Source organism: Carcharodon carcharias, chromosome 6 (assembly GCF_017639515.1).
Source record: "Carcharodon carcharias isolate sCarCar2 chromosome 6, sCarCar2.pri, whole genome shotgun sequence".
NCBI lineage: Eukaryota > Metazoa > Chordata > Chondrichthyes > Lamniformes > Lamnidae > Carcharodon > Carcharodon carcharias.
Window position 1 is genome coordinate 51,191,117 of NC_054472.1, and position 27,150 is coordinate 51,218,266.

Below are 27,150 nucleotides of genomic sequence, written 5' to 3' on the forward strand. Positions count from 1 at the left end.
TGAGCCCACATCTTGCCTATTAACCTTTTGATTGGCACCTTATTGAATTACTTTTGGAAATCTAGGTATATTATGTCCCGGTTCCCCTTTATCTATTCTTCAAGTTATATCTTCAAAAAATTCTAATAAATTTGTCAAACATGATTTCCCTTTTGTAAAACCATGTTGATTTGTTCTAATCAGGCTATACTTTTCTAAGTGTATTGTTAAGGCTTCCTTGATAATAGCTTCCAGCATCTTCCCAACAACTGATGTTAGGCTTACTGGCCTGTAGTTCCATGTTTTCCCTCCTTCCTTTCTGGAAAAGCAGTGTTACATTTGCCAACTTTTATTCTGATGGACCGTTCTCAAATCTAGAGAATTACGGAAAAGCATAGCCAGCACATTCACTATCACTGCAGCTATGTCTTTTGGTACCCTTGGGTGCATGCCATCAGGTCCCATGGACTTAGTCCCTTAAAGTATCTCCGATACTTTTTCTCTGTTGATGGAAGGATTCATCAACAGTAATATCAAGTGACACTTGCTCAGCAATAACCTGCTCACTGACACAAGTTTGGGTTCCACAAGGGCCACTTAACTCCTGACTTCATTACAGTTTTGGCCCAAACATGGACAGAGGAGCTGAACTCCAGAGGTGTGAGTGTGACTACCTCTGACATCAGGGAAGCATTTGACAGAGTGTGGCATCAAAGAGCCCTAGCAAAACTGAAGTCAGTGGGAATCAGGGGAAACTCTCCACCAGTTGGAGTCATACCTGGCACAAAGGAAGGTTGTGGCTATGTTGGAGGTCAGTAATCTCAGTCCCAGGACATTGCTGCAGGAATTCTTCAGGGTGGTGTCCTAGGCTCAACTATCTTCAACTGCTTCATCGATGACCTTCCCTCCATCATAAGGTCAGAAGTGGGGGTGTTTGCTGATGATTGTGCAATGTTCATCACTATTCGCAACTCTTTAGGTTACCATCTATTTCTGGTATGTAAAGTCTGTTTTCTACTTGTAAGCAGACAAAATATTTTTTCAACGCTTCTGCTAATTCCTCATTCCCCATGATGATTTCCCCTGTCTCTGCCTGTAAGCGACCAACATTTACTTCATCTACTCTCTCCCTTTTTATTTACTTATAAAAACTCTTACAATCTGTTTTTGTATTTCTGGATAGTTTATTCTCATTCTATTTTTTCCCTTATTATTAACTTTGGTGGCCCCCAAGTGGGGATCTTCGCTGATGATTGCACAATGTTCACCATTCGCAACTCCTCAAATACTGAAGTAGCCCGTGTCCAAATGCAGCAAGACCTGCACAATATCCAGGCTTGGGCTGACAAGTGGCAAGTTCATTCATGTCACACAAGTGCCAGGCCATGACCATCTCCAACAAGAGAGAACCCAACCATCGCCCCTTGATGTTCAATGACATTACCACCACTGAATCCCCCACTATCAACATCCTGGGTGTTAACATTGACCAGAAACTGAACTGGACCAGCCATACAAATACTGTGACTGTAAGGGCAGGTCAGAGGCAAGGAATTGTATGACAGGTAACTCGCCTGACTCCCCAAAGCCTGTCCACCATCCACAAGGCACAAGTCAGGAGTGTGATGGAATGCTCCCCACTTACCTGGATGAGTACAATTCCCACAACACTTAAGAAGCTTGACACCATCCAGGACAAAGCAGCCCACTTGATTGGCACCACATGCACAAACATTCACTCTCTCCACCACTGATGCACAGTAGCAGCAGTGTGTATCATCTACAAGACAGCACCTTCCAAACCCACGACCACGACCATCTAGAAGGACAAGGGCAGCAGATGGATGGGAACACCACCACTTGGAAGCTCCCCTCCAAGCCACTCACTGTCCTGACTGGGAAATATATCCCTGTTCCTTCACTGTCGCTGGGTCAAAATCCTGGAACTCCCTAATAGCACTGTGGGTCCTACACCACATGGACTGCAGCGGTTCAAGAAGGCAGCTCCCCACCACTTCCTCAAGGACAACTAGGGATGGACAATAAATGCTGGCCCAGCCAGCAAATCTCACATCCCATGAATGAATAAAAAAAATAGTCTCTCAAACCCTCCCAATTCCCAAACTTGTTTCTGTTTTTGGCAACATTGTAAGCCTCTTTTAATCTAATACTATCATTAACCTCCTGAATGAGCCATGGATGGGTCTTTCTTGCTGATGTTTTCGCTTTTCAATGGAATGCATTTTTTTTTTCGGAGCATCAAGACAAATGATCATCAGCAGCTCCAAGAAACAAAAATAGTGCTTCTGAAATCTCTTGATATCGATTCCACACAGATAAAGCACAGGCGCCTTGAACATTTTTTAATTGTGTCTTTAAATTTTCCAGCTGTTCATTCACCACCATACTTTTTAGTTTGTTTACCCAATCAACTTTAGCCAGTTCTCCCCTCCTACCTAAGTAATTAGCGTTGTTTAAAGTTTAAGATTCTTGTTTGTGTTAGATTATGTCACTTAAGCTTAACTGGAAACAATGGTATTATGACCATTATTTCCCCGTGGATCTTTTACTCTGACATTACTAATTATCCCTTCCTCAGCACACAATACTAGATCTAAGGTAGCTTTATCTCGAGTTGGTTCCACAAAGTAAACAAAGAAACTGCCCCAAGAACATTCTACAAACTCATCTTCTTCCCCTTGATTGTCCCAGTCTATATGATGATTAATCACATTGCCTTTGTTAAGGGCTCCAATAATTTCTTGTTCAGTGCGCTGTCCAATGGTATGGCTGCTGTTAGGGGGCCAGTAAATTACTCCCATCAGCATTATCTGACTCTTGCTATACCTAATTTCTACCCATACTAACTCTACTTCATGATCTGCTGAGGCCAGATCATTTTGCACTAATGTCCTTAAGTCATCCTTTACTATCAGGGCTACCCTCCTTTTTTGCCATTCTGTCTGTCTTTCCAAAATATTGTGGACCCTGGAATATTTATTTCTCACCCTTGATCATCTTGCAGGTATGTTGCTGTAATGGTGATTAAATCTAAATATCTCTATTTGCGCCACTAGTTCATCTATCTGCAGATGCTTCATGCGCTCAGATAAAGAACCTTCAATCTCATTTTTCTTTACTTTTATTCACTGCAATTACCTTATTCACCAATGCACAATTTATGTTAAACTGTGCCTCCTCCTGCTCCAATTTGCTTGTCCTTCCCCACATAGCTATACTGTTCTGTTGCCTCAACCTTTCTCTTTGGAATTCTAATTCCCTCTTCACCTGAATCCATTCCCTCCCCATTAGTTTAAAGCTCTATCCTAAGCCCTATTTATATGTTAGGCCAGGAGCCCAGCCCAAATTAACTGTTCCCTGGGTATTGATGGCAGTGCCCCATGAATCAAAATCCCTTCTTCCCACGCCACTCTTTGAACCATGTATTTAATTCTCTAATCTGCTTGACCCTATAACAATTGGCATGTGGCTTGGGTAACAATGCAGAGATGATTACCTTTGATGTTCTGCATTTTAATTTGGACCCTAACTCATCAAACTCTTCCAGCAGAACATCATTCCTAGTTCTACCTTTGTTGTTGGTACCCATGTGGAACACGACAACTGAATCCTCCCCCTCCCACTCCAAGCTCCTCTCCAGCCACAAGGAGATGTGCCTAACCCCGGTACCAAGCAGGCAACATAACCTTCAGAGTTTCCAATTGAGCCTGCAGAGAAGAATTTCTATCCCCATGACTATACATACCACATTCCTTTTCATTCCCTCCTATTTGAATGGCATCCTGCATCTAACTAACATATTGAGCATTGCAGGGTTCATATTACATGGGGGCGGCAGTTGAATTTATGCTTAAAAGCCCCCAAAAAGCTTGTGAAAAATCAATGATGAGGGTGACAAATGAGAGAAAAGCCTCCTTCGCACGTGGGAGAGCCAGAATCTGAGTGCACCTGCTCCCCCAGTTAGAAAATCCGTGTGTCCCATGCTTATTGCTCCAGATCCTCTAATCACAGGCTACCTCTCTCCCGCTTTTGCTGCTCCTCAAGAGACAGAATCTATGATTGGAGGAGCAGCAAGAGTGGGAGAGAGTGAGGAACTGGAGCAGTTATTCTGGCTGGTCCTGCTGCATCCATCACCAGTCACTTCGACAGAAGGGGAGGTAAGAAATGTCTTCTGCTGTTAGGCTTAGATAATCTAAATAAATTAGGTTTGGGTTTGTGGGTTGGGAGTAGGTAGAATGAACCTGCTTCCTGTGGTTCAGTGCGAGATTGATGACCCTGGATTAGAGACTTTGGAGGGGGGAATTAATGAGAGTGAGTGTTTTTGCAGTTTCCACTTGCCCAGGGCTGCAGAGTGGCCTCTCCTCCACACCAACCCCTCAGCAATGTTCCAGACTTGTCTCAGTGGGAGAATGTGTGTACAGCCGAAGATTCACATTTAACTCTGCCTTGGTCAATGGTTCCACCCTGCTGGAAGTCTCCATCATTGGCCTGATGCTGAGCTCAAACCCAGACGAGGAAGAGCAGGATAACAACGAGCAGTGTGAGGTCTCACGAAGCAACGCTTGTCCAAGCTCAACAGCCGCAACACCCAAGGTGGGACCGGGACCTGGCTCAGGCCGAGGGGATGGATGGGCAGGGGCCAGGGATACCATTGGAAGGAAGAAAGCAGCAGCAGGAGGGACAGACCCCAAGAGATAAGAAAATTGTGGGAAACCACCTGAATGAATTCTACTGTTTGGCTCTCGGATTCCTTAACGACACTGACACCTTGGTTTGCAGAGGTACTCGAGGGCTATTGATTTTGATCCTCTGTGCAGCGGGGAGTGGGAGTATAGCCGCACTCGGAAATAGAGGTGTTTGAAAGATTTTATGCACCTAACAGAGAACAGTGATTCAAACAGTAGACAATCTCAAAGAAGTTATGACTATATGATGAATCGATGGTCATGCTGTTGGCTGCAATGCTACCGGTGAATTTTCTCCTGAACTTTTGAACATTTTTTTTTTGTATTTTACTTAAATTGATTGTAAAACTTGCCTTAATTCACCCTGTGGCTCCAATGGGAGTTAGTTTGAATAAATCATTAATAATAATGGTTTGCAGTAAGGTGTGAAGATTTGGACAAATATTTGAAGGGAATGAGTTTTGCAGGGCCATGAGGAAGAATTAGGCAGGAGTGGGACTAATTTGATAGCTGAGTCAACACAGTGAGTTAACCACCTCTGTAAAGTAGTATGTGTCTTTACTGTGGCTTGGGTGCTCCTTTGCCAAGGGTTTTCAATCTATGTCTTATTGAAGCATGAATGATCATGCAAGGAGGCCCATTAGCTTGGGAAAAAAATAAATCACTGAAATATTAAGTATATGTGAATTAAACCATTCATTACCTGATGGTTAGCTTGGTGCTGGACAGTTCTCGAGGGCAATTATGGATGGGCAATAAAAAAAAATGCCCACTCCTGTGAAAGAAAAAAAAAGTGTGTATTCCTCTTGTTGCACAGTTGAGCCTTTGGAAGTCTATATCCTGACATCTTTGTCTGCATGCACTTTAGGTTAGAAGTATTGAGGGGAAAAAAATATTAAATTGGCAGAACAAAACCAAAGACTGCTGGAGATGGCTAATTAAGAACATAAAATAGGAAATAGGAACAGGAGTAGACCATTCGGCCGCACAAGCCTGCTCCGCCATTCAATAAGGTCATGGCTGATCATCCTGTGTTTCAATTTCCACATTCTCATCTAACCCCGATAACCTTTGATTCCCTTGCCTAACAAGAATCTTATCTACCTCTGCCTTAAAAATATTCAATGACCCCGCCTTCTGAGGTAGAGAATTCCAAAGTCTCTCAACACTCTGAGAGAAAGAAATTCTCCTCATCTGTCCTAAAAGGATGACAACTAATTTTAAAACAGTGCCACCTAGAACTGGACTCGCTCACAAGAAAAATCATCCATTTGATGTCCACCTTGCCAAGGCCATTCAGGATCTTGTATACTTCAACCAAAGCACCCCTCACTCTTCTAAACTCCAGTGGAAACAAGCCCGCTCTGTCCAACCTTTCCTCATGAGCCAACCGAACTCATTCCAGGTATCAATCTAGTAAACCTTCTTTGAACTATCTCCAATGCATTTACATCCTTCCTTAAATAAGAAGACCAAAACTGCACACAGTATCTGAGGTGCCCTGTTTAACTGAAGCATAACATCCTTATTTTTATGTTCAATCCCTCTTGTAATAAAGCATAGCATTCCATTAGCCACCTTAATTATTTGCAGTACCTGTGACTCATGTACTAGAACACCTAGATTTCTCTGCACTCAGAATTGTACAACTGTTCTCCGTTTAATTAATACTCTGCTTTTTTGTTCTCCCTGCCAAAGTGAACAACTTTACATTTTCCCAGATTAAACTCCATTTACCAGATCTTTGCCCACTCACTCAACCTATCTATATCCATCTGCAACTTCCTCATGCCCTCTTCACAACATGCTTTCCTACCTATCTTTGTGTCATCTGCAAATTTAGCTACCACGTCTTCACTCCCCTTATCAGTTATTGATAATTGTAAAAAGTTGAGGCCCCAGTACAGACCTCTGTGGGTGCCACTTGTCACATCCTGCCAATCAGAAAAAGACCCATTTATGCATACTCTCTGCTTTCTGCCAGCCAGCCAATCTTTTATCCATGCTAATATGTTATGCACTACACCTTGCTCTTTTATTTCCTGTAATAATCTTTGATGTGGCACCTTATCAAATGCCTTCTAGAAATCCAAGTACAGTACAGCTACCAGTTCCCCTTTATCCACTCTGCATGTTACTCCTTCAGAAAATTCCAATCAATTGGTTAAACATGATTTTCCTTTCACAAAACCATGCTGACTCTTCCCAATTGCTTTGAGCTCTCCTAAGTGCCCAGCTATAACCTCCTTAATGATCAGTTCTATTAACTTCCCTGCGACAGACGTCAACCTAACTGGCCTATAGTTTCCTGTTTTCTTCCTCCCTCCCTCCTTGAATAGAGGGGTTATATTTGCTACTTTCCAATCTGATGGGACCTTTCCAGAATCTTGCGAATTTTGGAAAATTAACATCAACACATCAACTACCTCATTAGCCACCTCTTTTAAGACCCTAGGATGTAGTCCATTGGGACTCATAGACTTGCCAGCCTGCAGCTCCATCAATTTGCTCAGTACTGTTCCCTAGTGATTTTAATTTCACCAAGTTCTTTTCTCCCGTTCACCTCCTGATTTGCAGCTATTACTGGAATGTTTTTGTATCCTCTATAGTGAACACAGAAGCAAAGTATTTGTTCATTCCTTTTGCCATTTCCTTATTATCTATTAACTCCCCACTGTCACACTCCAGAGGACCAACACTCACTACTTACTCTTTTCCTTTTTAAATACATGTAGAAACTCTTGCTATCTGTTTTTACAATACAAGGTTGGTGCCAAGTTTAAATACTAGTTTCTGTTGAACAAACTGATCTCAGCTGAGATGGTGGTGGGACACAATAACTGACCTCCATTCGAGAAAGGGAAATAAAGCAGCTGAGATTTACCTCCTTTTTTTAAACTGGTGAACCTTACATCAAAGGACAGAATTTTCCTTAGCTGTGATGTACCCCTCTCCACAATCGAACAGCCTACCAAAATTCACTCTGGTCTCACCCATCAAAAGCAGCATTTTAGAGGAGTGACAATGTACCAGTGCCCATTAAATCACTTCACACAACACTCTAGGTAGACAGAAGAAAATGGAAAATTGCCAAATTATTGAGAAGTTTCACATCATAGGATCAACAAAATGACAGGCCCACATAAAAGGTTAAACAACAATATAAAAGGTTGCAATTTACACCAAACTTCATCACAGGACTGAAGACCATTGGGGACATATTCCTATCTTGGAGAATACCTGTGCAAATGTCAACATTATAAAGATGAAAAGAAATAAAGTAAGTCTTGGACAGTTAAGGGTTTACAACTTCATTAGCTTCCACTTCAAAACATATAGACATGACCCTTAAAAATCAGAATTTAAAACACCAGCTGACCAAAGCAAATGCATGACCTCACTGCTGGTGAGAACTTTGAAGACGGGATATGTTTTCATAACAGATGTGCTAAGGCACTTGTAATTAATTTTTAACAAGGGCTGCAGATGTGAGACTCATTCCCAATAAGTTACCTTGTGCCAAGTCGTGAGAATTTTCATTTTTGAAATGGAGTATAAGAGATTTGTTTATAATTTTTTTTTAAGTGCAAGAAAAATAGTAAGTTTCCAGAAGGCTGAATGGATTGATCATACCACATGATGTAAGAGTGAGCTGTTTAGTCTGGGAAGGTTCAACCCTAAGGCTATGTTGAATCTCTCTTTTTACATTACCAACATTTACATTTCATAGACTATTTCTCTCACATTAGCTCAGGTCATTTGGAGGGAAAGTAGAGAGCTGGATAGTTTATGTATTGTAGTGAATAGCTAAACAGGCACATAATTTATTTTGACTTTGATTTTATTAAGCTCCTGTACTGGAGGTGTGACAGATTTATATTTTTTTTAATAAAACTACAGATATTCCAATGTCTGTTGGAATCATTGACCCCAGGACTAATCCAGCACAACTGAATACTATTGAATTTCTATGGGATCCAGCAAAACGCACCTCAGCTTTTATTCAGGTTGGTAGAGATACTTGGTGTAAATAATGGTATAACAGCTAATTGGGTAACAGAATAATCTATTAAACAGCTAGCCGGGGTGCTATTGGGTATAATTGGAAATGGCCACCTGAAGTTAGAAGTGCAAGTTCTATATGTTTGGACATGGGTTTATGTGTACAGTGAACAAAATACTTCTCTACCTTGCTTTGAAAGCCAATAGAACTGTTGATTTTGAATCAGAATCATATAATAGTTTTACTCTAAGTTGTTTTATTGTATCTACTGAAAAATCCTTAAATTTTATTGTGCAGTTTGTTGCAGCTGAACTGTTTAATGTTTTCAATTTTAATCCCAGGAACTACACATTTATTTTTGTTGCAGGTACATTGCATTAGCACAGAATTTACTCCCAGAAAACATGGGGGTGAGAAGGGGGTTCCGTTCAGGATTCAGATAGACACTTTCAAGCAAAATGAAACCGGAGAGTATACAGACCATCTTCATTCAGCCAGCTGCCAAATCAAAGTTTTCAAGGTACTGTGTGACACATTTTTGTTTGAAGTGGCACTTCCCGCACTGCATCTGGAAGATAATACAGCTGGTGATTTAATATTCTGGCAAGCCTCTATGGATAGTGAGTATACTTGTCAAATGGTGGTAGTTGCAAAATTAAATGTTTGTAAATCTGGAGCACCCAGAATTGAGAAGCCACTACTTGAAACATATACGCCAAGAGAAAAATTTTTATATTTTTCATTTTAATTAATACCTACTGAACAGTGTGCTTTAGCGCATCACTATGAAAACGTATCCCGTCTTCCATGTTCTCACCGGCAGTGAGGTTCATGCATATGCATTGGTCAGGTGGTATTTTAAATTGTGATTTTTTTTTTGAGGGTCGTGCCTATATGTTTTGAAGTGGAAGCTAATGAAGTTATAAACCCTTCACTGTCCAAGACTTGTTTTATTTTGTTTCTTTTCATCTTTATAATGTTGACATTTGCACAGGTAATCTTCTCCAGGATAGGAATCTGCCTCCATTGGCCTTAAGTCCTGTGGTGAAGTTTTGTGTAAATTGCAACCTTTTATATTGTTGTTTAACCTTTTATGTGGGCCTATCATTTTGTTGATCCTGTGATGTGAAACTTCTCAATAATTTGGCAATTTTCCATTTTCTTCTGTCTACCTAGAGTGTTGTGTGAAGTGATTTAATGGGCACTGGTACATTGTCACTCTTCTAAAATGCTGCTTTTGATGGGTGAGACCAGAGTGAATTTTGGTAGGCTGTTCGATTGTGGAGAGGGGTACATCACAGCTAAGGAAAATTCTGTCCTTTGATGTAAGGTTCACCAGTTTAAAAAAAGGAGGTAAATCTCAGCTGCTTTATTTCCCTTTCTAGAATGGAGGTCAGTTATTGTGTCCTACCACCATCTCAGCTGAGATCAGTTCATTCAACAGAAACTAGTTTTTAAACTTGGCACCAACCTTGTATTGTAAAAATGGATAGCAAGAGTTTCTACACATATTTGAAATGGAAAAGAGTAAGTAGTGAGTGTTGGTCCTCTGGAGTGTGACAGTGGGGAGTTAATAGATAATAAGGAAATGGCAAAAGGAATGAACAAATACTTTGCTTCTGTGTTCACTATAGAGGATACAAAAACATTCCAGTAATAGCTGCAAATCAGGAGGTGAACGGGAGAAAAGAACTTGGTGAAATTAGAATCACTAGGGAACAGTACTGAGCAAATTGATGGAGCTGCAGGCTGGCAAGTCTATGAGTCCCAATGGACTACATCCTAGGGTCTTAAAAGAGGTGGCTAATGAGGTAGTTGATGTGTTGATGTTAATTTTCCAAAATTCGCAAGATTCTGGAAAGGTCCCATCAGATTGGAAAGTAGCAAATATAACCCCTCTATTCAAGGAGGGAGGGAGGCAGAAAACAGGAAACTATAGGCCAGTTAGGTTGACGTCTGTCGCAGGGAAGTTAATAGAATTGATCATTAAGGAGGTCATAGCTGGGCACTTAGAGCTCAAGGCAATTGGGAAGAGTCAGCATGGTTTTGTGAAAGGAAAATCATGTTTAACCAATTGATTGGAATTTTTTGAAGGAGTAACATGCAGAATGGATAAAAGGGAACTGGTAGCTGTACTGTACTTGGATTTCTAGAAGGCATTTGATAAGGTGCCACATCAAAGATTATTACAGGAAATAAAAGAGCAAGGTGTAGTGCATAACATATTAGCATGGATGGAAGATTGGCTGGCTGGCAGAAAGCAGAGAGTATGCATAAATGGGTCATTTTCTGATTAGCAGGATGTGACGAATGGCATCCCACAGAGGTCTGTACTGGGGCATCAACTTTTTATGATTAACATCAGTGACTTAGATGTGGGGAGTGAAGACATGGTAGCTAAATTTGCAGATGACACAAAGATAGGTAGGAAAGCATGTTGTGAAGAGGGCATAAGGAAGTTGCAGATGGATATAGATAGGTTGAGTGAGTGGGCAAAGATCTGGTAAATGGAGTTTAATCTGGGAAATTGTAAAGTTAGAAAAGCAGGGTATTAATTAAATGGAGAACAGCTGTACCATTCTGAGGTGCAGAGGGATCTAGGTGTTCTAGTATATGAATCACAAAATGTTAGTATGCAGGAACAGCAAGTAATTAAGAAGGTTAATGGAATGCTATGCTTTATTACAAGAGGGATTGAACATAAAAATAAGGATGTTATGCTTCAGTTAAACAGGGCATTGGTAAGACCGCACCCCGGATACTGTGTGCAGTTTTGGTCTCCTTATTTAAAGAAGGATGTAAATATGTTGGAAGTGGTTCAAAGGAGGTTTACTAGGTTGATACCTGGAATGAGTTTGGTTGTCTTATGAGGAAAGGTTGGACAGAGTGGGCTTGTTTCCACTGGAGTTTAGAAGAGTGAGGGGTGCTTTGATTGAAGTATACAAGATCCTGAACGGCCTTGACAAGGTTGATGTCGAAAGGATATTTCCTCTTGTGGGTGAGTCCTGATCTAGGTGGCACTGTTTTAAAAATCAGGGGTTGTCCTTTTAGGACAAAGATGAGGAAAGATTCTTTCTCAGAGTGTTGAGAGACTTTGGAATTCTCTACCTCAGAAGGTGGTGGAGTTGGGGTCATTGAATATTTTTAAGGCAGTAGTGGTAGATAGATTCTTGTTAGGCAAGGGAATCAAAGGTTATTGGGGTTAAATGGGAATCTGGAAATCGAAACACAAGATGATCAGCCATGATTTTATTGAATGGTGGAGCAGGCTTGAGGAGCCGAATGGTCTACTCCTGTTCCTATTTCTTATGTTCTTACGTCCTGCTGTATTTGCTCACTGAGTCAATGGGCAATCTCGACCTTCAACTTCAGTTTTGATGCATTGTAATTTCAATAGTTCTCTACCACAAAATTTTGAGTTACAGAATTTCAGTGTTCCTCTCTTTTTCTAGCCCAAAGGTGCAGACAGAAAACAGAAAACCGATAGAGAAAAAATGGAGAAACGAACAGCTCAAGAAAAAGAAAAGTATCAGCCGTCATATGAAACAACAATCTTAACTGAGGTAAAATACAGGAAAGTATAGGTTAAGGGAAAAGAGAGTAAGAATGCAGGTAGCACAGATGCAGTTTTTCTTGAATCTCAAATACACTTGAAAAATTAGTCTAAAACACACTGACCATCTGATTTATACTGAGCCCACAATTATTGCCTTTCAGGCAAGCTGACAGGTTTTCAAAGTATGCGGTGGAATTCTAATGTTGCTTTTTGTTTTACTTCACTCTCTCCATTTCCTATTTTTATTTTTTTCCCTGTTCTGTAAATGATCTTTTCTCCTTTTATTCCTCTGCTCCACTGAATGCAGCAAATCCTATCCTGGAGTGGGAAAGTAATTGATTAAAGTAGGGAGGGAGTAAAAAGCTGATCATCTGTGGAAAATGTGGGTTTGAACAGCTTAATTGTGATTTACCCAGCAGTGAACTCTGTTCTGGAGAATAAGCTCTTCCAAATTTTTTAAATAATTTTGCAAAATTGGAACATCTTTTAATCCCCCTTCACAATACGGCCCATCTATGAAACATAACCTGGATGAGAGTTCCTTCAATTGTTTGTGAGGGAATCATTGTGCTGCATAGAAGTAGTTGATTATTTTTATGTGACACCTAGATGTTTGTCAATCCAATTTCTAACTAAACATTTATTGGGATAATTTTATTACCATGTTCAAGCTGTGTTTGAGCTTTTTCTGGAACCCTGCACCACATTAACTATTGCAGCAACATTCTCCTTTATTTAATCCCTTTTGAAGCCTTTAGTTCTGTACCTTCTCAGTTCAAGTTAAACAGCCTTTGTGCATCTACTATCTTTGTTTCAGTGTTTTAAGTATGTAAGTTACATAATTTCTCAATTGTTTTGCCTCTTGTGAAAACAAGTTCTTCTCTGAGAGCCATTTTTCAGTCAGTTTCCACCCCTTTTCAGTAGTTGGGAATCAATGGAGTACAAACCCTTGGCCACTGGCAATCTGTTGTATCTTGCCCAAGTGACTGTTCTTCAGACATTAATCTAGATAGTGCCTCTTGTCTAGACCTCTCTATCATGGAGGGCATTGCGGCTGCATCTGATGCTGTACGTGTTAAACTGTCTGGCGGGTATTCATAATACAATAAAATTCTCCCTTCCCGCCAGCCTACAACCACTGAGGCTTCAATTGTTTCTGAGGTTGCCATTTTTAACCCATTCCAAATCAGACAAGGTGGGCATCTTTTTTTTAAAATGTGCTTTGTTTTTGAATGGGTCCATTCATGTATTTTCACATTTAAATAAAAATTCTGGGTCAGGCTATCTGATGCAATGCAGACTTAATTTAACTTTGGATTTTATCTATAGTACTGGGTGGAAGTCTTTTTTTTCCCAACTTCAAGCCTTAATTCGTGTAATCATCCTTGTTCTTATCTGAACTCATTTTCAGTACCTTTTTTTAATTTTGCAAGGTGAGGTTCCCATTTCTGGGATGCACTATACTTGATATGTTACTGTTGAGTTGTACTGGATTAAAATAATTTACTTTGACTCACAGCTAAATGTCCTGAGTTGCAACCTACTGCTTGATTAATCATGGTGATAACAGCTTCACGTTGACAGGATACTTGAATGTTCAGTCAATAATAGCACTCAAATCCCTCTCCTTTCTACCTTGCTGAATGGACCTTCGTTAATCGTGTACTTTTATTTCCTGTTCCAACATCTATTACTGTACATTTATATGGACGTTAAAAACCATTCACCATAGCTTTGCCACCTGCTTAATTGTCCCAAATGACTCTGAATGCTGTTAACTTCCCCTATTTTAATCATTTGGCCACATAACTTTCTGTCATTAGTACATTTTGTAATCTTGCTAAATTATAGTGTACTGACATGTTATGACATCTTTTGCCATTTTGTTGTGGAGTCTATTTTTGTAAAACATACTTAAAACTCAATTAGCATCATGTTTTTGGATCATGAGTGAAGTATTTTTGCCAAATTCCATCTGTTGATTTCTCTTTCACTTGTACTCATCACCAATTCTTATTTTCACCTGACCTTTTGATTTAAGATATTCTTGTATTTTTTATCTTTGTCATGTTCACTGTAGTTACATCATAAATTTAAAATAAGAGAAATAAAGAATTATTATAATCTCCTGCAGGGCAAGTAGCCTTGAAAATGCTCTAATAATACGCTGGCTCCACTGTATTTTGGAGTAGGAAAATCAAACTTGTTATAATTGTAAGTTATTGTGACAATTCATTGTACTAAAAGATAGCTGACCTGCATTGCTACAAATATGCATTGACTCTTCTTCTGTGACCGCATCTAAAATCCACCAGTTTTAACAGGACACCAAACTGCTGCAGAGGTATTGGAATGGATTTGTCCTGTAATGTTGATAACAGCGGACAGGAAGATGCAATATGTTTATCCAGAATTGAAAGAAGCTTGTTTCATTTTTTGGTTTGTTTGTAAGGAAGTTCTTGAAATACACTGAAGTTTTTTCATTTTACCAGTCATTGGCTTTGGATTTAGAGGGATGTCTAGTTTATTGAAGCTGGGAGAGGGCAAAGCTGTTGAAGTTTATGAGCACAAAGTTACATGTGCACACACCGGTCATGTGAATGACCTTACTGTGCATGCAATGTGACATATTGGAAATAGCTTAAAAAAGGTGACACAATTTTCTAATCGATAATTTGATTAAATGCTTGCATTTGGGTTAAGATGGCAGTTCATGAGGTTTCAATAGGTGCTCCAGTGCTCCAGTGGTTGTCAGTATAATGTTAAGCATGAGAGAATTCTCATTGTTTTATCCTTAGATTAGTTGAGAATTGGTTTGTTGTTAGTAGTATTGAATCTTCATGTTGAGTTTAGAGAAAGGAAGATGTGACTATTATGCTATTGTAAATGTTTCAAGATTACTCAAAATGAAGTGTCTTGTAAAGATGTGATTTTAAAACTAAGGATTCTGAAACTTGAAGAATATTCTGGCTTCCACTTTTAATTTTCAGGAGTCCATTATTGGTTTTGCTAATGCTCTATCTCCACTTGTTATTTAACCTACTTTGAAAAAGTATATGCTAATAATTTTGATATTGGCTGTCTAGTGGATGTTTATTTGGAATCATTGTTACTTTGAAGAAGCAAGTAAATGAACATTACAATGTTGGATGCATAATGAATGAGCAACTATGCTTCTGACATGCTTAATTTTAGAACAGATTGCAGAATTTGTGCGTTTGATGTCCAGCATCTTTGATAATAGCCTTTCTAAGACTTTGGCAGTACGATGTTGCCTTCCACATTTCCACTTTACATTTGGGATACTAACTTGCAGTTATGTTAATTATCATTTTTACTGTGCTCCATGACACATTATCTGGTTAAATGGGGAAAAGTACATCTGCAGAAAGTCTAAAAGAAGTGTAAATGCTCACCCTGTTGAGTGACTGGGTAGCTCAGGAGTCAATAACACTTGGACTCTGTACTCGAGAGATGTGTGTCTGAGCTTGAGCGCTCTGACCTAAACCTCGATGCATTGAAGCCTGTTGATTAGCTGGGCTTGTCAATGAACTGGATGCAAGAAAAGTGCTTCCAGGAAAGAAAAAAACGGACACTTCAGACATCCCAGTTCAACTGTGCCTGCTTTTGGGCTACACATCAGGTATCAACAGCCATTTAAAACATTACAAGGCTTGGACTTTTCCCTACTTGGCAGATGGTGATTTGTGGAGAATAATCTGGAAGGTGAGAAAGTCTTTTGAAGAGTTTACGACTAACTTAAACTCAAGAGTGGAAGCAATTCTAATTCAAACTTGGAACAATTAAGAGACAGATGTTTTTTGGTAGTCAACAAAGGTGCTCTGAATTTCATCAGTAGAATACGTGGAAGAAAATATGCTTTTCATCACTGATTTGTGACGTTATTCTATTATCTTGGCAATTCAAAATATTCTTGAGGCTGGCAAAAAAAAAAATTGAACTCTATCGGAACAATGAGCAATGTAACGCAAAATGAACTTGGCTATCCCTAAAATTTTTCTAATGCTTTTAGAACCCAGACATCAAACATTTTAAATTAAAAAATCTAAACTTAGGCACAAGTACTGGACATGCACTGAGATGAATGCTTGGGATGTTCAGATCTTTTGTTTTGAGGTACCTTTATGTTGAACAATGCCAAAATCAAACCAGGTGCAAGAAGAAAAAGCATATCTTCTATTGATGCTAGAATTCTAAGTCAGTTATATCTCTGAGCTAAGGGAGAACAGCTAAATATTTATTTGGATGGTGGCATCTGAAGAATAAATTGAAGGTCCTGATGGATTCTCTTTTCAACATTAAAGTTGAATTTCTAAAAAAAAATGGTTAATGTTAAAGAAATGCTTACACTGCTAGGTGTTGTGCTCATGATTTCATGATCTACTGTATAAATTGATCCTAGTCTTTGGTGTCTGTCCAGATGAGGCTTGAGCCTATTATTGAAGATGCACTTGAACATGAGCAGAAAAAGTCCACCAAGCGGACTTTGCCAGCAGACTGCGGTGATTCTCTGGCAAAGCGAGGCAGTGTAAGGACTTCTGCTTACCTTTTCGTTGTACAAGACTGCTTGTGCAAGAATACAATCAAAGTGTTAGATATAGGATTAGCTTTTACAAACGTGTAACACTTACCCGTGAAAGGACTTGGTTTGGATTTTTTTGCAAAACTTTCAACTCCTCTTTCAGGCTTCAAACCTCCTAAATCTAACACTTGATACAGAAGCTCTTAATTCCTCAAAGGCCACAAAAATGTATCTATCTAGCACATCGCCTTTTAATCTAAGTCATTTTAATTTTCATAATATTTTACATACTCAAATTGGCAGACTAAAAAGCAGTTTGAGATGGATTATTCAAGGGGAAAGTGCTGATGCGAGGTCTCAAAGTTATTCATGAATCGTTTAATACAATACAAATGTTTTGCTGGAAAAATAACTAACTATATATCTGAGATATATATATATACTGTATGTTATAAGATATACATAGATACACATGCATATACACGTGCGTGCACACATACACAAATACACACACATATATACACACATACGCGTGCGCGCGCGCACACATACATACATACACACACACACTTTCTGGTTTTTGTGGCCTAAAGCAGTGAGACATTTTGTATAATATAACAAGTGGAAAGTAGACTAATTCAAGTTTATATTTCATTGTGAAGACTGTGTTCTACTTGGGCTATGTCTCTTCCTTTTACTTTTGAATTTTTTTCTTTTGTCAACTTAATTCCCCCCACCCCCACCTTTCAAATGCTGTCAGCTGTTTGCACTGTTAATCCTTTTCTACCCCGGATTAGTTAAAATGTCCTTTGAGCAGAGCTGTGTATTTCTTTTTCATGTGCATTTTTGGAAGGGCGCTCCTTAATTTATGTGTAACTTGTTCAGTGCCATCTTTTGATGGAGAATTCAGAACTCACTAGAATGCAAACTCTAGGTTTGAAACCGCTGTATTTAACATGTAAAGCACTACTCTAATATCTGGTCTTGAGCAATAACTAATTTTTGTTCTGCCTGCGTTGTTTTAAACAAAAAGAGAATGAAGGTTCAGGGTGGCAGGTGTGGTAGCTTGATGGCTTTGGTACTGGACTAGCACCCAAGACTTGGGTTCGCATTCCAGCATAGGGAATTGTGAAACTGAATTCAACAAAGTTGATTCCAAAAAATGACAATGGAAGCTGCTGGCATACCATAAAGCCCAGTGGTATCACTAAAGTTCTCCAGGGAAGAAACCTTTCTCGCACATGACTCCAATGTCGCAAAGGGTGGTCTAGTCTTGACGTTCTCCAGGTAACTAGGTATAGGTACTGTCCAGGTTTCAAGAACAAATAATAAATACAAGTTTTCACTTAACCTCCGGTCATTACTGATTTGGAAGAGAGAGCTTTTTAAAGCCTAAGAACACATTGCTTGCTTGTCCTGGCTAACATGCATGGGAAACCTAGCAATATCTACTTAAGATGATTCAGATTCAGAAATTTCTTTAGTATGAAATGCCATTTGTAGGATAATTTAATGGATTTTTCAAATTTTGGAACAGGATTTCAAGAATGGGAAAACTGGCTTGTACAGAAGAAAGTAATAAACTCTCTTTAAATGTATTTGCTTTTTTTTTTGGAACTCAATTTTCCTGTCGGGTTGCAGAACCTTAAAAGTCTCTGGCCCTGCAAGTTGGCCTCACAACACTAATGAGGGATTGCTTCAGAGCTCCCCAAGTCCAGGAAATGCTAGACCAGCATTTGCTGATGCAGGCTGTCAATTATATTTGCAGTTAGTTAGATTTTACCTTTCACCCGTCAACATTTTTGCCCACAATGCTGCTGAAAGTGGAAGCTGCTGCCGATGGTACAGCGAGGGAAAAGGGACCAGGAAGGACAGAGAAGAAGGTTGAATTAAAAGGGCTGAATTCAATGCCAAATCAGGTACAAAAAGAAAAATAAAGCAAGGGAAAGAAAGATTGGATTAAGGTTGGGTGGGTGAGAGGACACAAAGGGACGCAAAGGAAAAATAAGAAAACTTGACATTTTAAAATCTCTGAAAAATACAAAACCTGAAAAAATAAGGTTACACTCTTAGTTTTTGGTGTCAGAGCAGTTGATTGGCAGTCATTCACACTTTTCACATCTTTGAAGGGGCACTGCTTGCAATGACAAGATTTCACCTCTTCTGTGGGGAGTTTTATGGGAAAATGCAGCATGTTCCTTTTTTTAAAACAAGATGGGGAGGTCAAGGACAGGGCGCTATTCTTGCAGAGTCAGCAGCAGAGCGGTGCAGTTTCTTTGGCAACCTTTAGTACATTAGTTACTCACCTGACGTTGATGTGCCATTTGCCTATAAATACTGCCAAGTGCCATTAGCTTTGCTGTTTCTTTGACAGCAAGTTTTGGCTCAGTGGTTCAAATCTTGGTGGAGCAGGTGTTTTGTTCCCTTTTAGGGCCAGCATGGTTGATTGACAGTGCGTTAACAATATCACATTGTTGAAGGGGTACTTACACAGTAAAGTATGAACAATAATGTTTTGTGGCAAGTTAAATAGGTAATTCATGTGAAAATGCAGCAAGTTCATGATTGGGAGGACGAGGCAAATTGAGTGGTGTAAATTGGCGATTTACAACCCATGGCATATCTCTTGGCTGAACTTGCTGGCGGATTTGCACATTAATGATGGCATGAGATACAAACTCACCTTGACTTTTATGGCAAGATTTGGGCCAATGTATAAGGTGAGGAGCATGATTCTGTGTGGGTGGGCAACTCTGGCTATCTCTCAGGCCAGCTTTAAGTGGCTGTTTTAAATGGAATTGCTTTGGCATACTTCATTTAATTGATGTCCTGGAGACACATACTTGAAGATCTCTATGTAGCAGGAACGTTTCCATTTTCCAAAATTGTCAAATTTAGGATGGGTTTAATTTTTTTTCATTTAAAGTAAATTTGAATGAAAGTACTTTCCATTGTCACCCCTCCTATTTAAGCTGCATTATCTTATCTTTCAATTTTTGATTTAGATGAAAATGCAATGGAAACCAATGAAAATCTGCACAAAACAGTTCATAGCATAATTGAAGAAACATTTCCCCAAATGTTTTTTATGTGCCATTTTTATAGCCTAGCAAAAATAATTCTAGTTGTAATTTATTTCGGAGCTGAAAATGAATGAAACATATGAACAACAATAACCTAATGAATACATAAACAGAATAATCTTTAATTCAGGGTTTCTCAATCCATGATGACTTGTGTCTTCTTGTTGACTTAAAGCTGGAGGGAAAAAAATCTGGTCAGGTCAGTTTTGTCCTGCAAAACCAACACTCATTGACAGATAATGTATCATTTGTGTTGCTTATGGATCTGATAGTGTATTGGGGGAGAAACAGGAAGGTACCAGAGCAAAAGAAAAACTAGAGAAAAACAGCTAACGCTATCTCTATCCTGTAGTTAATAACTTCAAAAAACAAATTGGAGCAAAGCCTATAATGACTTGGTTGCTTTGTACAATGCTGCATCCTGTTTGTTCTGGCTGAAACGATTTGTAGAAGTATAGAGTCTTTTATGTTTACCAAAAAAAAGTTTCAGATTTTCTGCCTTTCAGTGGTCTTAGTTGGTAGCTATTTTCTCTTTGTAAGGTGGTTGAGAGTACCACTCCCACTCCAGGACTTGTGCTCATTACCAAGGTTTGACACTGCAGTGCCACAAGAGGGATTGCTGCATTTTCTGAGGTGCCACTTGTGCGAAACAGTCAAACTGTTCAGGTGGATATTGAAGCTTCTTGACATTACTTGAAGAAGCGCAGGGAGTTCTTACATCCCAGCCAATAGTCATCCTTCAGCACTTCAAAAATAAAACCGATTAATTGGTTGTTAATTCTTTTCTGCAGTTTGCAAATCTTGCTGTGTGTCTAATTGGCTACCATTTTTCCATACATGACAGTGAGGTAATTGAAAAACAACCCTTGGTTTTGAAGTGCTTTTGGTTTTGAGAGTGTGATGAGGTGATACATAAGTTTAATTTTGTTTTTTCATACATTTTATACACCTAAACCTTCAGAGTAGTCCGACTCATTGATTTACATCTGAAGCTTTGTACTCACTAAGACAAAGGAAGTGCTGCAGAGCTGATCGTTTTTCTTGTTTGACTCCTTGGTTAGATCCAAAAAATAGGCCCTATTTTTTGTTCTGATAATTTCTCCTAATCCCAATTTTAGAATAGTTGTTCTGGTGGTTTTGGAGCAATGTTGCAACTTTGTGCTAAATTATTTGTGGTTTTGTGTTGTGGAACTGGGATGATGAGAACATCAAATCACTTAAAATGGGGCAATTCTCAATTTTTGAGTGATTTATACTGCCTAGTTTCTGTTGTTCATTGTAATTTAGCTGCATCTGTAACATTGCTAGTGGATCCATATAAATTCATTGTTGTTCTGCATTGAAGTGAAATTCCATTTTTCCTTTCTGAACGAAAATTCATATTCTTATTCAAGCTGAGTTTTGTAGATCAACCTTATTTTACACTGATATCAACATTATTTTTATAATCCAATATCTAGAAATAGAAAAAGTTAAGTATAACGAAAGACAATAATAAAAACAGAAAATGCTGGAAAAACTCAGGTCTAACAGCATCTGTGGAGGGAGAAAGAGTTAACGTTTGAGTTGTATGACTCCGTCCGTATAATGAAAAACAACTTAGTTAATATCTTAACATGGCTTAACTATGTTTATAGTATCCTGTGATGTGCAAGAGAATTAATTAAAGTATTCATTCTGTGCTAAATGATACTAAAGTCATATCATATGGAAACTAAACTACCAGATAGTGTTTTCTTTACCTCTTGAGGTTTGTTTACATGTTTGAACTAAGATCCTGTGATTGAAGTTAAGATAATGCAGCAAGACCATTGTGGACATGTTCCTAAATGTATTCTTCTTCACAGCACATTATTTTTGTTAATACATGGTTAGTTTGAAATTTTCCCCTTTTGCTTAGCTAATTATTTTTCTGATTATGCAGAAAAAACAGGCAATTTGATCTATTTATTTGGCTATCCTTAGCAATTTATCATTTGCATACAGAAATATGTTCAATTCTCAGTTTTGCTTTCCTCTCTCTCCTCATGCATAAATCCACAATTCATTTCTATCTAATAGAGGGAGTGTTTTGCCTCTTCAATTATAAAGAACTTGAAGTCCTAATGTTTTCTCTTTTAAATTACTACAGTGCTCTCCTTGGCCAGATAATGCATATGTAAACAGCAGTCCTTCTACCACTCCAGCATTTACTTCTGGACAAGTCAGCACTTACAGTGTTCCAGACAGGTACAGTGATATTGATATAGTTTAATACATTTGCATAAAAACTTGATAAATGTAAGCATTTGTCCTGATTGTTTAACACTTAAGTCAAGAATCATAATCAGGACTTGGGCAGTACAGATTTATAGTAGTAAGATAATTTTCCTTTTTTAAATATGTGTGAAGTTGGAGCTACAACTCATAAATGCTATTGTTTTGCAGTAACTCTTCTTCACCAAATCATCAAGGAGAAGGGACAACACAGTTTGTAGTGGAGGTATGTGTCTCCCCACAGCAGTAAAGCTTCTGGTGGGCAATGCACAGTTTACCTTTATCAAAAAGTAATACTATTAATTTTTAGTTGTGGAAACTATATTATTAAACTATTCAGCTCTGCATAGCATGGAATGGGTTAACTTTTTGAATCTGGGATTTTTTAAACTAAACTGGATTAGTTATGATTGACAACTGTTTCCTTGTCTATCTTGCCATACCCTTGCCCAACAGGATTATTATGTTTTCAGTGTCCTGCAAAAAAACTATTGAACTGAATATAAAAATGTTGACATTAAGAAGTATTCAACTCTTGACACAAATTAAGTATCTCTTCATTTAAGGGTATAACAGCATTAGATTTTTAAAAGTTTATTGAGAATGTAGGAATTAAGAAATTTCCATGTTCTGCAAATAATCAGTATTTTAATTTTATGTTGCTTTCACAGGCATTCTAAATAAAATTAATGTTGGGGTGCTTATCCCTGTTCCCCAACTAGACAAAGTATTGGTTTAATGAACGGACCCTCATAAATTAAAATGATTGGTAGCTGTTTGACATGATATATATCTAATAGGCCTCAGGTTTGTGATTTACTTAAAAGTGGCTGAGAGGGAACGTAACAGGTTGGGTTTTCACCAAGGCAGAATGACTTAGGAGCCTTCTTAAAATGTTGGGCGGGTCACAGTTCTAGAATTCCCAATCCCATTCCTGGGCTTTCTGATTTTCAGGAGTGCCTTTTATGTGTGCAGGTTGGTTTGGCTCATGAGCCCGCACCCTGCACTCCCGATGTGGCCGGCTACATTGTGGGGATAGGCATGCCCTAGTCCTCCATGGTTTTCATGGAGTCGGCCAACTTGTTAAAAAGTCAAGGTTCACTGCACCTCAATGTGCATGAGGAAACGTTTTGAAAGATTTTCCTTGGGGCTCAGATGTAAACCTGACCTCATTAAAGGTAGTCCAAAAAATTAACTTTCTTGAGTGCAGTGGATATAAGTTACAACCTTGCATAGACCACCAGTGAGGCTGTATTTAAAATCTCGTGTGCTACTCTTGACATACTACCCTCAGAAAGACTGTTACATAGGAGATGGTTCAGAAAAAATAAGCAGTGATGGTCCTTGTGTATAAGGTTATACATTAACTGGTTTACATTAAAGAAAAGATTGATTTTTAAAGTACAAAGAGAAATTAATGAAAGCAGGATACTCATGGTCGAGCTGGTTAGCTCAGCTGGTTAAGAGTGGTGCCTAATGGTACTGACAATGTAGGTTCAATCCCTGTACTAGTTAAGTTAGTTCTTAGGGCCTGCTTCTTCCACTTGCCCCATTGTGATATCATGACATCATTGAGTTGTGATTAGCAACCCTTGGACAACCAAGGCCACTACATGGAGAAGGGGAGGGGGAGGATACCCATAAGCACAGATCTGGAAGAGAGAGATTTTAAATTATCATGACCTTCCCTGTTTTCAATTTTCTTATCAGCCTGGACCTCAGTGTTGGGTTTTCTTTTTCTTTCGCCTTGTTATCTTCTGTCTCTGCCTAAGATTTGTATACCTGTTCCTCCAGATTCCTTTGTTCCTCTACTTCATTTAGGCTTACTATTCAAGCTGTATGTGACCCTCATATTCTTCCAACCAAAATGCACCACCTCACACTTATCTGTATTGAAGTCTATTTTCACAATTAAATTCTATTCTGCAAATTTATTAATGAAGTATTGTATTTTGTTATAATCTACTTTTTGCATTGACTATAATGCCCTGGTTTTGTGATGCCTGAAAATTTAGAAATTTTACTTCTGATTCCTGAGCCCAAATTGTTGATGTAAATTATAAGATATAGTGGTTCCAGCACTAATCCCTATGGAACACCACTTGGCGCCTTTTGCTAGTATGAGGCGCTGCCCTTAACCCTTATTCTTTTTTCTGTTTTATGGCCACCTTGCTATCCATCCTGCTGTGTGCCCTCTGACTGCATGTGCTCTGATGTTAGTCATGAGACTTACTTTGTGCTACCCTTATCAAAAGATCTTTTTGAAAATGCATGAGCTATATAACCCTTGTCTATCCTTTTCGTCACTACTTCAAATTATTCAATAAAGTTGGTCAAATGTTACCTTCCCTTTTGAAATCTGTGCTGACTACTTGTTAGTATATTTTCGAATTTGAAACGTTTTTCTCTTAAATCTTTGAGTCAAGATTCCATTATCTATTCTCACTAACGACATGAAGTTAACTGGTTTGAGTTCCCTAGTCAATCATTGGAATCATAGTTACAGCACAGAAGGAGGCTATTTGACCCAGGGCATCTGTGCTAGTTCTCTGCAAGAGAAATTCACCACCTTTTCCCAATATCCCTGCAGATTTTTTGCTCTTCAAATAACTATCCAGTTCTCTGTTAAAAGCCATGATTGAATCTATCCCCACCACATTTTCATGCAGTGCATTCCAGATTCATCCCTCTCACTGCATAAGAGAGAGTTTTTACTCATGTCACTGTTATCTGTTTTGCCAATCACCTTGATTTGGTGTCCTCTGGTTTTTGATCCTACCGCCAATGGGAACAGTTTCTGCCTATCCACTCTGTCTAGACACCCACGTGATGTTGAATACCTCTATCAGATTTCCTCTCGACCTTCTCTTTAAGAATAGCCCCAACTTCCCCAGTCTATCCACGAAATCGAAGTGTCTCATCCCTGGAACCATTCTCGTGAATCTTTTTTACACCGTCTCCACTGTCTTTGCATCTTAAAGTGTGGTGTGCAGAATGGAACACAATATTGCGTTGAGGCCAAATCACTGTTTTATGCATGATTATTGCAACTTCCTAGGTCAATAATCAGCCCTACTCCTCCTCTTACTACCCTTTTACTATTTAAGTGCTTATAGAAGATTTTTGGATTCCTTTTACGTTAGCTACCAACCTCTTCTCATGTTCTCTCTTTGCTTCTCTTAATTGTTTTATTCGCTTCCCCTTCTATTTTGAACCAGGTCCTCAATTGTGTTATCCACCTGTCACCTGGCATAATCACCCTTTTGTTTTTGCTTCATCTTACTTTCTCGATTTCTTTTGTATCGATGAGACTCTATCATTGTTTGCCCTATCTTTCCCCCTCGTGCAAATATACCTTGTCTGTACTAGAGCTACCTCCCCTTTAAAGGCAGCTCCTTGTTCAGTTACAGTTTTGCCTGCCAATCTTTGATTCCAATTTACCTGGGTCAAATCTGTACTCGTCCCATTGAAGTTGGTCCTTCCCCAATCGGTTATTCTTGCTCTGGATTACCCCTTGTCTTTTTCCATAGCAAATTTAAATCATATGATGCTTGTTCCACTTGACCCACCTAATTTCCCAGTACTGGATTTTATATATATATATATATATATATATATATACACACATACACACACACACAATATATAAAGAAAATCCCCCTTAACCCACTCTAGACTCTTGCCACTCTCTCCCCTTTACGTTATTACTATCCCAATCTATATTAGCATAATTGAAGTCCCCCATTATAACTACTCTATAATTCTTGCGCTTTTGTGTAATTTACTTGCTCATTTGTTCCTCTATATATTTCTTGCTAGTTGGTGGCCCATAGAATATAAGCAGCAATGTAATGGTGTCTTCATTGTTTCTTTGTTCTACCAAATAGATTCTGTCCTTGATACCTAAGGGGTGTCCTTTCTCTCCAGCACTGCAATGTTCTCTTTAATCAAAACAGCCATCCGTCCCCCTTTCCTTTCTTTTCTATCTTTCCTTAACACCTTGTATAAATCATATTTCCACATGATCACCTGAGTCTGCAGCTTATGTACCACACTCCACGCATTTGCATATTACATTCCCTCTGACCTCTAATACCTAAGACCTTACTATTTCCTACCGTAATGCTATCTGTCTCTGTTTTCTGTGTCTCATATTGCCTCCTGGTTGCACACCCTTGTCGCCTAAACCCACCCTCTCCCCTGTACCAATAGCACTAGCAAATAGCCCCACAAGGACATTAGTGCCTGCTCGGTTCAAGTTCAACTGGTCAGGCTTTTACAGATCCCATCACCCCCAGACCTAGCCCAGGAATCTCAAATCCTCCCACCTGTACAATCTTGTTGAGGCATATATTCCTCAGCTCTGTCCTCCTATTTCTGTAGTCACTTGCATGTAGTACCAGGCTCAATTTTTAAAAAATAGATTCATTCACGGGATGTGGGCTTTGCTGGCTGGGCCAGCATTTTTTAAATTGACTTCTTCAAGTTGCCCTTGAGGAAGTGGTGATGAGCTGCCTTCTGAACCGCTGCAGTTCGTGTTGTATAGGTACACCCACAGTGCTGTTAGGAAGGGAGTTCAGGATTTTGACCCAGCAAATGGAAGAACAGCGATATATTTCCAAGTCAGGATGGTGAGCTACTTGGAGGGGAACCTCCAGGTGCTGGTGTTCCCATCTATTTGCTGTCCTTGTCCTTCTAGCTGGTAGTGGTCGTGGGTTTAGAATGTGTTGTCTAAGGAGCCTTGATGCATTCCTGCAGTGCATCTTGTAGATGGTACACACTGCTGCTACTGTGCATTGGTGTTGAAGGGAGTGAATGTTTGTGGATGTGGTGCCAGTCAAGTGGGCTGCTTTCTCCTGGACGGTGTCAAACTTCTTGAGTGTTGTGGGAGCTGCACTCATCCTGGCAAGTGGGGAGTATTCCATCACACTCTTGACTTGTGCCTTGTAGGTGGTGGACAGGCTTTGGGGAGTCAGGAGGTGAGTTACTCGTTGCACGATTCCTAGCTTCTGACCTGTTCTTGT

The 27,150-nt window shown here is 39.2% G+C and overlaps 1 protein-coding gene and 1 pseudogene across 5 annotated transcripts in view; one reads left to right on the forward strand and one right to left on the reverse strand.

Annotated features, from left to right (window-relative positions):
• Positions 1–27,150, forward strand: part of LOC121279207 (upstream-binding protein 1-like) — a 124,877-nt gene that overhangs the window by 60,184 nt on the left and 37,543 nt on the right. For 4 of the 5 annotated variants that reach the window (XM_041190231.1, XM_041190232.1, XM_041190234.1 and 1 more), the window contains 5 exons: positions 8,586–8,692; positions 9,056–9,208; positions 12,141–12,251; positions 22,002–22,099; positions 22,298–22,352. In XM_041190231.1, the coding sequence (XP_041046165.1) occupies positions 8,586–8,692; positions 9,056–9,208; positions 12,141–12,251; positions 22,002–22,099; positions 22,298–22,352 (524 nt within the window). Of the gene's footprint in view, positions 1–8,585; positions 8,693–9,055; positions 9,209–12,140; positions 12,252–16,685; positions 16,794–22,001; positions 22,100–22,297; positions 22,353–27,150 lie in introns of all 5 variants that reach the window. The other variant, XM_041190235.1, reaches the window with a different exon arrangement.
• LOC121279453 lies at positions 2,232–2,344 on the reverse strand (annotated as a pseudogene).